Source organism: Pyrus communis, chromosome 15 (genome assembly GCF_041283825.1).
Source record: "Pyrus communis isolate YQ-2024b chromosome 15, ASM4128382v1, whole genome shotgun sequence".
Lineage (NCBI taxonomy): Eukaryota > Viridiplantae > Streptophyta > Magnoliopsida > Rosales > Rosaceae > Pyrus > Pyrus communis.
Window position 1 is genome coordinate 1,769,294 of NC_142579.1, and position 14,362 is coordinate 1,783,655.

At 38.8% G+C, this 14,362-nt stretch overlaps 1 protein-coding gene across 2 annotated transcripts; it reads left to right on the forward strand.

The window, feature by feature from the left end:
• Positions 1–579: 579 nt before the first annotated feature.
• On the forward strand, positions 580–6,235 carry LOC148690341 (uncharacterized). 2 transcript variants are annotated; one of them, XM_088685558.1, is made up of 2 exons: positions 580–1,479; positions 6,006–6,235. In XM_088685558.1, the coding sequence occupies exons 1-2, from the start codon at positions 624–626 to the stop codon at positions 6,074–6,076; spliced, it is 927 nt and encodes a 308-aa protein (XP_088541684.1). In that variant the 5' UTR covers positions 580–623; the 3' UTR covers positions 6,077–6,235. The 2 variants fall into 2 exon arrangements, 1 of the variants encoding a protein (XP_088541684.1); XR_015956610.1 differs by lacking the exon at positions 580–1,479 and adding an exon at positions 5,349–5,474.
• Positions 6,236–14,362: the final 8,127 nt, after the last annotated feature.

Below are 14,362 nucleotides of genomic sequence, written 5' to 3' on the forward strand. Positions count from 1 at the left end.
TTGGCAGTCCTGTGTCTTTGTGAGTATTCTAATAGTTGGTGTCTTATGTCAGAATCATGCCGCCTCGTCGGGAACCACGTCGCTCAGATGAGTCTAGTTTTCCTGATCTTACTCAGTTGGGGGAAGTGATTGCTACAGCCCTTCAAACAGTGATGCGCCCTCCCCAGAGGACTCCTCTGGAGACTATGTATAACTTGAAGTTGGATAAGTTTAAAGGTAACGAGGGTCACGAAGGCGCAGAACGTTGGTTGGAACACATAGAGAAGACTTTCCGTGTGTTGCATAACCAGGGGAACCTTCCTATGGAAAGGTGGGTTGAGACAACCTCTTGGTTTCTGGAGATGGAGTCTGCAGCTTGGTGGGAGCAAGAACTTCGTAGGTTGACTCCAGCTCAGAGGACCGATTGGAATGTTTTCAAAGACGTGTTTCAAAGGAGATTTGTACCCCCTGAGTATATCGACCGTAAGAAACAGGAATTCACTGAATTGAAACAGCGAAAGATGACGGCTAACGAGTACTATCGTAAGTTCACTGATTTGTCTCGTTACTATCCCGATGTCGCTGGTAATCAGGCGGAGATGCTTCGTCGTTTTCGCTTGGGCACTAAGAAGAAATGGCGTTCTATGGTAACTACTACTCACTGTGAGTCATATCAGGAGTTCTATGAGATATTGTTGAGGGTAGAGGACTCTGAGAATATGTCAAGTGATAGTGACGAAGAGAAAAACGGCAATCAGAAGAAAGACGACAAAGGAAAAGGTCAAACATCGTTGGGGCCTCGCCAAACTCAGAACTTTAAAAGGGGTGGTGCAAGTTCAAGTTCGTCTAGTGGTGGTTTCAGTGCCTCTGGACAAGGACGTGGAGGTAGGTTTTATGGAGGTGCTCGAGGCCAGAGACAAGATGATGGTGGCCGAAACCGACTCCCATTTTGCCGTAGATGTAATAATCGACATTTCGGCGAGTGTAGGCGTGGCAACGGTGCTTGTTTCACGTGTGGGCAGATGGGACATAGAGCGGTGAATTGTCCCCAGGGTCAGCAACAGAAGCCGCAGCAGACCTTTATGCCGCCACCTGCACCGATTCGGCAAATCCAAGGTCCGAGTAATTATGGTCAAACAGGTAGAGGTGGTGCCTATCACTATCAGGGTGATGCTGTTCCCTATGCCCCGGGACCGTATCAGTACCCCCAGGACCCGTATTCACAAGGTGGTTATCCCCCGTATCCCAGCAACTACATGCCGTATCCTCCAGCTCCAACAAGTGGTTCTCAGTGGTACCAAGGAGGACAGTATCAGCAGGGTGAGAATGCCACTAGTAGTGCAGGGTCTTCGAGGCAGATGGGTCAGCCCAGTCAGGGACGTGGAGCTCAAGGTCGCGGTGTTCAAGCGAGCAGAGGTCGTGGAGGACGACAGCAGGGCCAGGGGCGTATTCACAATATTTCCCTGCAGGATGCTCAGAACAACCCGGACTTGATAATGGGTACGTTAAACATTCTTGGTTATTTTGCTAGAGTCTTAATTGATTGTGGAGCTACACATTCCGTTATTTCTCATACATTTGCTCAAGTAACGCAACCTCGCCCCACACCTCTAGGGTACGATTTAGAGTTCGCTATGCCTAGAGGAGAGAGATGTGTTGTAGATTGTGTGTACCCAGGATGTCCAGTGATAGTAGAGGGTGTAGTTATGCCCGCGGATCTTATTCCGTTAGATATTGTCGATTTTGATGTGATTATGGGCAATGATTGGTTGCACTTCTATCGTGCCAACATTGATTGTTACGGGAAAGTAGTTACTTTTCACCGTCCTGGATTACCTGAGGTTACTTTTGTGGGTGAACCGAGTGGAGTAAGACATGGTGTTATTTCGGCTTTACGAGCGAAGAAGTTGTTGACTAAAGGTTGTCAGGGGTATCTAGCTCATGTGGTACTAGAGGAGGCCGTTCCAAGCAGAATTGAGGATGTGAGAGTGGTTAGACACTTCCCTGATGTTTTTCCTGAAGATTTACCTGGTTTACCCCCAGATCGAGATGTGGATTTCACTGTTGAGTTGCTTCCAGGTACCAATCCTATTTCATTAACTCCTTATCGTATGGCTCCCGCTGAGTTAAGGGAATTGAAAGTGCAATTACAGGAATTAGTGGATAAGGGATTCATTCAGCCTAGTATTTCACCTTGGGGCGCTCCAGTGTTGTTTGTGAAAAAGAAAGATGGGACTTTGAGGCTGTGTATCGACTACAGACAATTGAATCGGGTGACGATTAAAAACCGTTATCCATTGCCTCGTATCGACGATTTGTTTGATCAGCTGAGAGGTGCTTGTGTATTTTCTAAGATAGACTTGAGGTCTGGGTACTATCAGCTGAAGATTAGTAGGGATGATGTTCCTAAGACGGCGTTCAGGACTCGTTACGGTCATTACGAGTTTCTGGTTATGCCATTTGGGTTGACGAATGCACCAGCAGCTTTTATGGATTTAATGAACCGGGTATTTCAGCCTTACCTGGATAGATTTGTCATTGTCTTCATTGACGATATTCTGGTGTATTCTAAGTCCAAAGCGGAACATGTCCGACATCTTACTTTGGTGTTGAAAAGGTTGAGAGAACACCAATTGTATGCTAAGTTTAGTAAGTGCCAGTTCTGGTTAGATCAAGTCGCGTTTTTGGGGCACATCATTTCTGCTCAAGGTATTCTGGTTGATACTCAGAAGGTTGCAGCTGTGGAGAGTTGGGAGCAACCACGAACCGTCACTGAGGTGAGAAGTTTCATTGGTTTGGCGGGATATTATCGGAGATTCGTTAAGGATTTTTCGGTAATTGCTTTGCCACTGACGAGGTTAACAAGGAAAGATGTTAAGTTTGAGTGGAATGATAAGTGTGAGCAAAGTTTCCAGCAGTTGAAGCATTGTCTTACTAATGCACCTGTTTTGGCACTTCCAGACGATAGTGGTGATTTCGAGGTTTATAGCGATGCTTCCTTGAATGGTCTGGGATGTGTATTGATGCAGCATGGTAGGGTGATTGCTTATGCTTCGCGGCAGTTGAAAACCCATGAAATGAATTACCCTACACATGATTTGGAGTTGGCTGCTATTATCTTTGCATTGAAGTTGTGGAGACACTATCTTTATGGAGAAAAGTGTAGGATCTTCACAGATCACAAGAGTCTTCAGTATCTCTTTACCCAGAAGGAACTTAATCTTCGTCAACGGAGGTGGTTGGAGTTGCTCAGCGATTACGATTGCACGATTGATTATCACCCTGGTCGTGCGAACGTAGTAGCCGATGCACTTAGCAGGAAGTCACATGGCCGTATCAATGCGTTGTACGCTAGTCGTATTCCTCTTTTGGTGGACTTGCGTGCTACGGGAGTAAGGTTAGAAGCAGAAGATCGAGAAGTGGCATTACTTGCTAATTTTCAAGTTAGGCCAATCTTAGTTGATCGGGTGCTTGAAGCTCCGGTAGCTGATGAACAGATTCAAGAACTAATTCAAGCTCGAGATCAAGGAAGGAGGCGAGATCTCAGAGTTCGTGATTCTGATGGCATGTTGATGTTAGAGGGTAGAATGTTCGTGCCTAGTAATGTGGACTTGAAGAAGGAAATTCTTGATGAAGCACATATCTCGGCTTATGCCATGCACCCAGGGGCAACCAAAATGTATCATACCATTCGACCATTTTACTATTGGCCGGGTATGAAAAGGGAGATAGCTGAGTATGTGAGCAGTTGTGCTGTTTGTCAGCAGGTTAAAGCAGAAAGAAAGAAGCCGTTTGGATTGTTACAGCCGCTTCCCGTTCCAGAGTGGAAGTGGGAAAATATCACTATGGATTTTGTGTACAAGTTGCCGCGTACACATAATGGCTTTGATGGCATTTGGGTGATCGTTGATCGGCTCACTAAGTCAGCACATTTCATTCCAGTAAGAGAGAAGTACTCTTTGAGCCGGTTAGCAGAGCTGTTTATTTCAAAGGTTGTGAAGTACCATGGTGTCCCTGTAAGTATTGTCTCGGATCGTGATCCACGATTCACATCAAAGTTTTGGGTAGCCTTTCAGGAAGCTTTGGGTACGAGACTACTTTACAGTACGGCATATCATCCACAAACGGACGGACAGTCTGAGAGAACTATTCAGACCTTGGAAGATATGCTGCGAGCATCAGTGTTACAGTTCAGTGACGCTTGGCACCAGCGGTTAGATTTGATGGAATTTGCTTACAACAACAGTTTCCATTCGAGCATTGGCATGGCGCCATTTGAGGCTTTGTATGGTAGATCTTGTCGCACTCCGTTATGTTGGTCGGAGGTTGGCGAAAGAGTTTTAGTAGGTCCGGAGATTGTCGAGGAGACTACTCAAAATGTTCAGGTAATTAGGTCTAACCTGAAAGCAGCTCAGGACAGGCAGAAAAGTTTAGCAGATCGACATGCTACGGACAGAACGTATGAGGTCGGAGATTGGGTATTTCTGAAGCTTTCACCGTGGAGAGGTGTTGTGCGGTTTGGAAAGAAAGGGAAGTTGAGTCCCAGGTATATCGGACCGTACATAGTCACAGAAAAAGTTGGTGAGGTAGCTTATAGGTTGGAGTTGCCTCCGGAGTTGGCTAAAGTGCATAACGTTTTTCACGTGTCTATGCTCCGACATTACGTTGCTGATCCATTGCATGTGATCCCTCCTCAACCGTTAGAGATAAATCCAGATTTGACGTACGACGAGGAACCGTTAACGATCTTAGATTGGAAAGAGAAGGTTCTGAGGAACAAAACGGTGAATTTGGTGAAAGTCTTGTGGAGGAATCACTCGGTTGAAGAAGCGACATGGGAGACAGAAAATAGGATGAGGGATTTGTATCCAAGATTATTCTTTGACCGTTAGGGGTGTAATTAGTTAGTTTGAATTTCGGGACGAAATTCTATTAAGGTGGGTAGGTTGTAACATCCCGTCCCGATACTAACGAAACGTACGTGTGAATTTACAATTTTACCCCCCTAGCTGTTATTTTACGTGTATTTTTGTGTTGTGTGGTGTGGTAGGACCACACACAATCATACATTTTCTTTTTCTTCCCGGGATTCCCTCCCTCATTCCCTCACTCTGTCTCTTCTCTCAGTCTCTCTCTCTCTCTCTCTTCCTCCCCGAGTTCACCTTCTTCCTCTTCTTCTTCCTCTACACACGGACACACATACAAACCTAAGCAAATCTTCACCAAACAAGAAACCAAGACCACCATCGTGTTCGTGGAGCTGAGAGGAGTTCAAAGGTGCCATTTTCAGGTAAGGAAAATACCATTTTCACGTCGATATCACGAGGTCCGATTTGAACACTGTTCATGCAAACCTAAACTAGCTTGTTTTTGGAATTTCTAAGCTTGTAGTTGTGCTTGTGAGGTCCCAAGGAGCCTCGGAGTAGTTCGTTGGGTGAATTTGGACGTCGGGATCGTCCTGTACGAAGTTGGCCGATTCTTGAAGTTGAAGACAGGTATGATCTAGCAATTTTTAGGCCTTAAAACTAGTCTAACGTGATTCTACTAGTCCTAAGCTTCATTTTGGTATAAAGAACGTGAAAAATGGTTGAAAAACGAAGGAGAAAACTTAGTTTGAAAATTACCCAGTTTTCCGGCGCCGTCGCCGGCGCCGGCGTCTCGCCGGAGAAGAAAGGAGAATATTCCGTTAAGTCTAACGGAATATTCCTAACGGCAGTGACAGAATCCGGTTAGATTTGACGGAATATTCCGTCAGTTAACGGAATATTCCTGACGGCGTCAACTGACGCCGTCAGTGTGCAGTGCACGTGGGCCGCGCGTGGGGGCGCGTAGGTCCGTGCGTGTTCAGGCGCGTGGGGGCGCGTGCGTGGTCCAAAAATTTTTCTAAAAATATAGGCGTGATCCTGAGGTTGTGTAGGTCACGTTGGTATATTCATTTGTCCAATTTGAGCAATGTATGAGAAGTTATTACGAGAAGTTGCTTAGGTGCTTTTAAATTAATGTTTTCGTAACTTTGTCGCGTATAGGTGATTCGTTTTCCGAGGACGAGCGTACGCACTCGAGGCAGGGGGGCTACGACCCTTCTAATTATCAGTGAGTGGGCTTTTGTTTTCCGTATATACCTATATACATATTAATTCCCAGAAATTAAATAGAAAAGGTTATATGTTTTATGCCATGCATCATTTGAATATTGTTTACGCATCATCACGTGCGTTGGTAGTTGGCATACATATATAAATGTGTATTTGGTGCTGTGGACGCACAAGTAAGTGCCAGGTAAGCGGTATTCATGTGGTTATGCATTCCTGTTTATTATGCAATAGTAGTTTGAAATGCTTAGAGAGCTCATAATCTGCACCCCCGGTGTTAGTGCTCCCGCCCAGGGCCAGGGCACAGTCCTTCACGTGATGTTCACCAGCACCACACGCTCGCCTTGGATCCAAGTTAGGTGCAAGCCTTGTCGTACAGACCACATTAGGTGGTTCCGACTCGTAGGTGACCCGCGATTATTCGCACAGTCTTCACGTGATCGTAGCACTAGAGCGTATATATTACACCCAGTCTTGTCGTACAGACCACGTTAGGTGGTTCCGACTCGTGTGCAGATTCAGATATTGAGTTGAGATTGAAGCTCTATAAGCAGCCGTACAGGTCACGTTAGGTGACTCCCGGCTGCCAGATTATATATATTCGATGTGAATTACGCTTGAGCATTTATAATTGATTATGATATTCTGTAATGGCATATTCTCAAGCATGAATGGCATATTGCAAAGCATGAATGGCATATTGTGAGCATGAATGGCATATGTGGAGCATGATTGACATATCTATACATACGTATATATGTTCATTTTCTGGGAAGTATACAGGTTTTACGGCGAGGGGTTAGAATGTGTTTTGTTAAAGAGTTTTCAAAGAACTTTGTTTTTGCCCACTCACGCTTTTGTTTTTGCGCCCCTCCAGGTTCTAGTGGTCTAGCAAGTTCGGTGGTCTATCCCAGAGGGCGTCCCGGCATTTCTGACAGACACTCACCATTGTAGGGTCACCTTCGGGTGTACATATGTCGTATCTTTCCTTTTCGACTGCTGTAGACTTGCTCTGAATTGTGTCTCTCATACACTAGTACTTTGTATGCTATTAGGTTTTTAATGATTCGTACTTTTATATTACTATACCTTTAGCTTCCGCACGCGCACATGGCTACGTCACCTTCGCGTGACGGCCAGCATGCCCTGATCTCGGTCGGGGTGTGTCAGCGACAGTAGCTTTATAAAATCGGTACGTAAGTACCGATCGTATCCTTTTCTATTTCATTCAAGTTTACGATTTATTGAGCAAGAAATGTATATTTAGTAGACTATTTAAGTCGAAAACTAAAAAAATAAGTGAAAAATATAGTAGGGATGCCCAAAACAATGTTAAAATGGGGTTCCACCATCAAGAATATAACAAAAAGTATTACTATAATTTTCAAATTTAACGTACATTACTTTGAGTGTTTTCTGCTTTTTTGTTTATTCCTTTGAGTGTTTTCTTCGTATATCACTTTATCTAATTAACCACTTTTAAATTCAAATATCTTCAAATTTAGGTTTTAAATCGTTAAGTACAAGTGTTTAAATATGTACGATAATAGATTTTGCATGAAAAAATATATTTTGAAGAATATGAGTTTGATAGTTTGTTGTTATGGTAAAAGAACTAAAACAAACATAAGCAAAAAACAAAAACTTCAAAACTAAAAGGAAAAAATGGAAAAGTGGGGTTCGGTAAGGATTTAGCGATTCATACAAGGGATAGTTGCTAACAGGATAGCGACAGTATCCGTATGCAATCGGTATGTAAGTACCGATCGTATCCTTTTCTATTTCATTCAAGTTTACGATTTATTGAGCAAGAAATGTATATTTAGTAGACTATTTAAGTCGAAAATTAAAAAAATAAGTGAAAAATATAGTAGGGATGCCCAAAACAATGTTAAAATGGTGTTCCACCCTCAAGAATATAACAAAAAGTATTACTATAATCTTCAAACTTCATGGTGAGGTGAAGGTGAACAATTAACAACGATATATGTACGAAGCTGTAGAAACTGACTAAAAACCCTTTTTTGTCAAAATTGCAATATTTTTATTTTCGCGAAATATTTTCAATGACCATTAAGGAAAAATTTTATAAGGCATATGGAAGCGGATTTACGATTTATTGAGCAACAAATGTATATTTAGTAGAGTATTTATGTCGAAAACTAAAAAAATATGTGAAAATTATAGTAGTGAGGCCGAAAACATTATTAAAATACGGTTCCACCCTCAAGAATATTAACGGAAAGTATTAATTTAATTTTCAAATTTCACGGTGAGATGAAGGTTAAAATAAATAGTTCGAACGGCGATTTATATACGAATTTGTAAAAACCGTCAGTGTTAACCCACGTTTTTTGTCAAAAATGCAAAATTTTTATTTTCCCGAAATATTTTTTTCAAGCATTAAGCAAAATTTATAAGGCATTTAGAAGCAGATTTACGATTTATTGTGCAACAAATGTATATTTAGTACACTATTTAAATCGAAAATAAAAAAAATAAAGGAAAAATATAGCAGTGAGGCCCAAAACATTGTTAAAATTGCGTTCCACCCACAAGAGTATATCGTAAAGTATTACTAGAATTTTCAAACTTCACAATGAGGTGAAGGTAAAAATAAATAGTTTGTACGATGATTTATGTACGAATTTGTAAAAACTGACTACAACGCATCAATGTTTACCCATGTTTTTTGTTAAAAATGCAAATTTTTTATTTTCACTAAATATTTTCTGTGAGTATTAAGGAAAATTTTATAAGGCATTTGGAAATGGATTTACGATTTATTGAGCAACAAAATGTATATTTAGTTGAGTATTTAAGTCAAAAACTTAAAAAATAAGTGAAAAATATAGTTGTGAGGCCCAAAACATTGTTAAAATAAGGTTACAGCCTCAAGAATGTTAACAGAAAGTATTAGTTTAATTTTCAAACTTAACGGTGAGGCGAAGGTGAAAATAAATAGTTTGAACGACGATTTATGTACGAATTTGTAAAAACTGACAAAAAACAGTGAGTGTAACACCCATGTTTTTTTGTCAAAAATGCAAATTAAACATTTTCCATGAGCATTAAGGAAAATTTATAAGGCATTTGGAAGGGGATTTACGATTTATTGAGCAACAAATGTATATTTAGTAGATTATTTGTGTCGAAAACAAAACAAATAAGTGAAAAATATAATTGTGAGGCCCACAACATTGTTAAAATTAGGTTCCACCCTCAAGAATACAACAAAAAGAATTACTATAATTTTTAAACATCACGGTGAGGTGAATGTAAAAATAAATAGTTTGAATAACGATTTATATACGAATTTGTAGAAACTGACAAAAAACAATGAATATTAACACACGTTTTTTGTCAAAAATGCAAATTTATTATTTTCTCGAAAAATTTTCCGGTAGCATTAAGTAAAATTTTATAAGGCATTTGAAAGCATATTTACAATTTATTGAGCAACAAATGGATATTTAATATACCATTTAAGTCGAAAACTAAAAATATAAGTGAAAAATATAGTAGCGAGTACTAAAACATTGTTAAAATGGGGTTCCACCCTCAAGAATATAACAAGAAGTACTACTATAATTTTCAAACTTTAAGATTAGACGAAGGTGAAAATTAATAGTTTGAATGACGATTTATGTACGAATTTGTAAAAATCGACTAAAAACTATGAGTGTTAATCAACGTTTTTTGTAAAAAATTGTAAATATTTTATTTTTGGGAAATATTTTGCATGAGCATTAAGGAAAATTTTATAAGGTAGTTGGCAGTGGATTTACAATTTATTGAGCAACAAATGGATATTTAGTAAACTATTTAAGGTGAAAACTAAAAAAATATGTGAAAAATATAGTAGTGAGCCCTAAAACATCGTTAAAATTAGGTTCCTCCCTCCAGAATATTAACGGAAAGTATTACTTTATTTTTCAAACTTCATAGTGGGGCGAAGGTGAAAATAAATAGTTTGAACGACGATTTATGTACGAATTTGTAAAAATCGACTAAAAACTATGGGGGTTAACCCACGTTTTTTTGTCAAAAATGCAAATTTTTTTATTTTCGCAAAATATTTTCTTTGAGCATTAAGCAAAATTTATAAGGCATTTGGAAGTGGTTTTATGTCACATCCCGGCCCAGGCCCCCACCACATCACGGGCTCGACTCCATCGTAGCACGATATTGTCCGCTTTGGCCCTGACCATGCCCTCACGGTTTTGTTTTTGGGAACTCACACGAGAACTTCCCAGTGGGTCACCCATCCTGGGAATGTTCTCGCCCGAACTCGCTTAACTTCGAAGTTCCAATGGAACCCGAAGCCAGTGAGTTCTCAAAAGGCCTCGTGCTAGGTAGAGATGGGAATATACATATAAGGCTTACAAGATCGTCACCCCTGGGCGATGTGGGATCTTACAATCCACCCCCATTAGGGGCTCGACGTCCTCGTCGGCACACTTAAGGCCAGGGATTGGCTATGATACCAAATTGTCACATCCTGGCCCAGGCCCCTACCACATCCCGGGCTCAATTCCACCGTAGCACGATATTGTCCGCTTTGGGCCCCGACCACGCCCTCACGGTTTTGTTTTTGGGAACTCACACAAGAACTTCCCAGTAGGTCACCTATCCTGGGAATGTTCTCGCCCGAACTCGCTTAACTTCGGAGTTCCGATGGAACTCGAAGCCAATGAGCTCCCAAAAGGCCTCGTGCTAGGTAGAGATAGGAATATACATATAAGGCTCGTCACCCCTAGGCGATGCGGGATCTTACATTTTACGACTTATTGAGCAACAACTGAATATTTAGTAGACTATTTAAATTGAAAACAAAAAAAAATGAGTGAAAAATATAGCAGTAAGGCCCAAAACATTGTTAAAATGGGGTTCCACCATCAAGAATATAACAAAAAAGTATTACTATAATTTTCAAATTTCACGATAAGGCAAAGGTGAAAATAAATAGTTTTAAGGACAATTTATGTACGAATTTGTAGAAACTAACTAAAAACCATGAGTATTTAGCCCACGTTTTTTTGTCAAAAGTGCAAATTTTTTCTTTTTGCGAAATATTTTCCGTGAACATTAAGGAAAATTTTATAAGGCATTTGGACGCGGATTTACGATTTTTTGAGCAACAAATGTATATTTAGTAGACTATTTACCTCGAAAACTAAAAAAATAAGTGAAAAATATAGTAGTGAGCCCAAAATATTGTTAAAATGGGGTTCCGCCCTCAACAATATTAACGGAAAGTATTACTTTAATTTTCAAACTTCACAATGAGGCGAAGGTGAAAATAAAGAGTTGGAACAATGATTTATGTACGAATTTGTAAAAACTAACAAAAAAGCGTGAGTGTTAACCCACTTTATTGTCAAAAATGTAAATTTTTTATTTTCGCTAAATATTTTCCATGAGCATTAAGAAAAACCGACAAAAAACCGTGAGTGTTAACCCTTTTTTTATGCAAATATTATATTTTCGTGAAACATTTTCCGTGAGCATTAAGGAAAATTTATAAGGCAGCTGGAAGTGGACTTAAGATTTTTTGAGTAACAAATGTATATTTAGTAGACTATTTAAGTCGAAAGCCCAAATGTATATTTAGTGACAACCAAAACATTGTCAAATGGGTTCCACTATCAAGAATCTCAATGGAAAGTCTTACTTAATTTTCAAAATTTCATGGTGAGGTGAAGGTGAAAACATATAGATTGAACGATGATTTATGTGCGAATTTATAAAACCAACTAAAAATCGTGAGTGTTAACCCACGTTTTTTGGGTAAAAAATGCAAATTTTTATTTTTGCGAAATATTTTATGCGAGCATTAAGGAAAACTTTATAACTTGTTTGGAAGCGGTTTTATGATTTATTGTGCAAAAAATGTATACTTAGTAGAATATTTAAGCCGAAAACTGAAAAAATAAGTGAAAAATACAATAGTGAGGACCAAAACATTGTCAAATGGGTTCCACCGTCAAGAATCTCAACAGAAAGTCCTACCTTAATTTTCAAATTTTCATGGCGACGCGAAGGTGAAAACGTATAGATTTTACGGTGATTTGTGTTCGAATTTATAAAACCGACTAAAACTCGTGAGTGTTAACCCACGTTTATTTGGTCAAAAATGCAAATTTTTATTTTTGCTTAATATTTTTTGCAAGCATTAAGGAAAACTTTGTAAGGTGTTTGGAAGCAGTTTGATGATTTATTGAGCAACAAATGTATACTTAGTAAAATATGTAAACCAAAAATTGAAAAATACAATAGTGAAGACCAAAACATTGTCACATGGGGTTCCACCATCAAGAATCTCAACGGAAAGTCTTACCTTAATTTTCAAAATTTCATGATGAGGCGAAGGTGAAAGCAAATAGCTTGAATGATGATTTATGTACGAATTTGTAAAACCGACTAAAAATCGTGAGTGTTAAGCCACGTTTTTTGGTCAAAAATGAAAATTTTTATTTTTGTAAATATTTTCTGCAAGCATTAAGGAGAACTTTTTAATGTGTTTGGAAGTGGTTTTATGATTTATTGAGCAACAAATGTATTGTTAGTAGAATATTTAAGCTGAAAACTGAAAAATAAAGTGAAAAATACAATAGTGAGGACCAAAACATTGTCCAATGGAGTTCTACCCTCAAGAATCTCAATGAAAGGTCTCACCTTCATTTTCAAAACTTCACATTGAGGCGAATGTGAAAATAAATAGATTGAACAGTGATTTATGTACGAATTTGCAAAACCGACTAAAAGTCGTGAGTGTTAACCCACGGTTTTTTGGTCAAAAATGAAAAAAATTACTTTTGCGAAATATTTTTTGAGAGCATTAAGGAAAACTTTATAAGGTGTTTGAAAGTGGTTTTATGATTTATTGAGCAACAAATGTATACTTAGTAGAATATTTAAGCCAAAAACTAAAAAAATAAGTGAAAAATAGAATTGTGAGGACCACAAAATTGTCAAACGGGGTTCCACCCTCAAGAATCTCAACGGAAAGTCTTACCTGAATTTTCAAAATTTCACGGTGAGACGAAGGTGAAAACAACATTTTTTTTATTTATTTTCTGCTTTTTTGTTTATTCATTTGTGTTTTTTCTTCGTACATTACTTTATCTGAGTAACCCCTATTAAATTCAAATATCTTTAAATTTAGGTTTTAAATTGTTGAATACAAGTGTGTAAATATGTATGATAATAGATTTTTCATGAAAAAATATATTTTGAAAGAATATGAGTTTGATAGTTTGTTGTTATGGTAAGAGAATTAAAACAAACATAAGCAAAAACAAACACTAAAAGGAAAAAATTGAAAAGAGGAGTTCGGTATGAATTTAGCGATTCTTTCTCAAAACTGTTGCTAACATGTTACCGACAGATCCTATAACAATCGGTAGCTAAGTACTGATCGTATCCTTTATATTCATTTATTTATTTGAAAGCAAGTTTACGATTGGCTAAATGGCCAAAAAGATCCCTGCGATTTGCATAACACATCACTTTGGTCCCTAAGATTTCAAATCAATACAAGTGGTCTCTGAGATTGTCCACCATCCATCATTTTGGTCATTCCGTTAAAAACTCCGTTTAGTGTCCCAGAACTCTTGGCCGGAAGTTTGGGTAATTTTCAAAGTTTCGTAACTCAATCGTTTCTTAACCAAATTCGACCTATAATATATCAAAATGAATATAGGAAAGTGTAGAATAAGATTATACCTATTTGGAAGCCCAATAGTTGCCGGATATAGCCGGAAAGTAGCCTCAAAGTTGACTGGTCCGAGGGAAAACTGGAAAACTCGCCGGAAACTAGGTAAACTTTAAACATTCATAATCTCTTCAATACTCAACAAAATTAAGTGATTCACAAACTAAAATCATACTTCCCAATGAGATGAAGAGAATGGTACCTTTTTTTACGGCGAACTCACCGTGGTTTCGTAGGAAAACTGCTCGAATGTGGCTAACTTGAGACCAAGACAACCACTTTCGAGTCGTTTTCGGCCAAACCATGGTGACTTAGCCGTCAAAAAAGGTACCATTCTCTTCATCTCGTCAAGAAGTATGATTTTCATTTTTGAATCACTTGATTTCGTTGAGTATTGAAGAAGTTATGAACATTTCATGTTTACCTAGTTTCCGGCGAGTTTTCCAATTTTCCCTCGGAACAGTCAACTTTTAGGCTATTTTCTGGCCATCTCCGACAACCATTGGGCTTCCAAATAGGTATAATCTTATTCTACAATTTCCTATCTTCATTTTGATATATTATGGGTCAAATT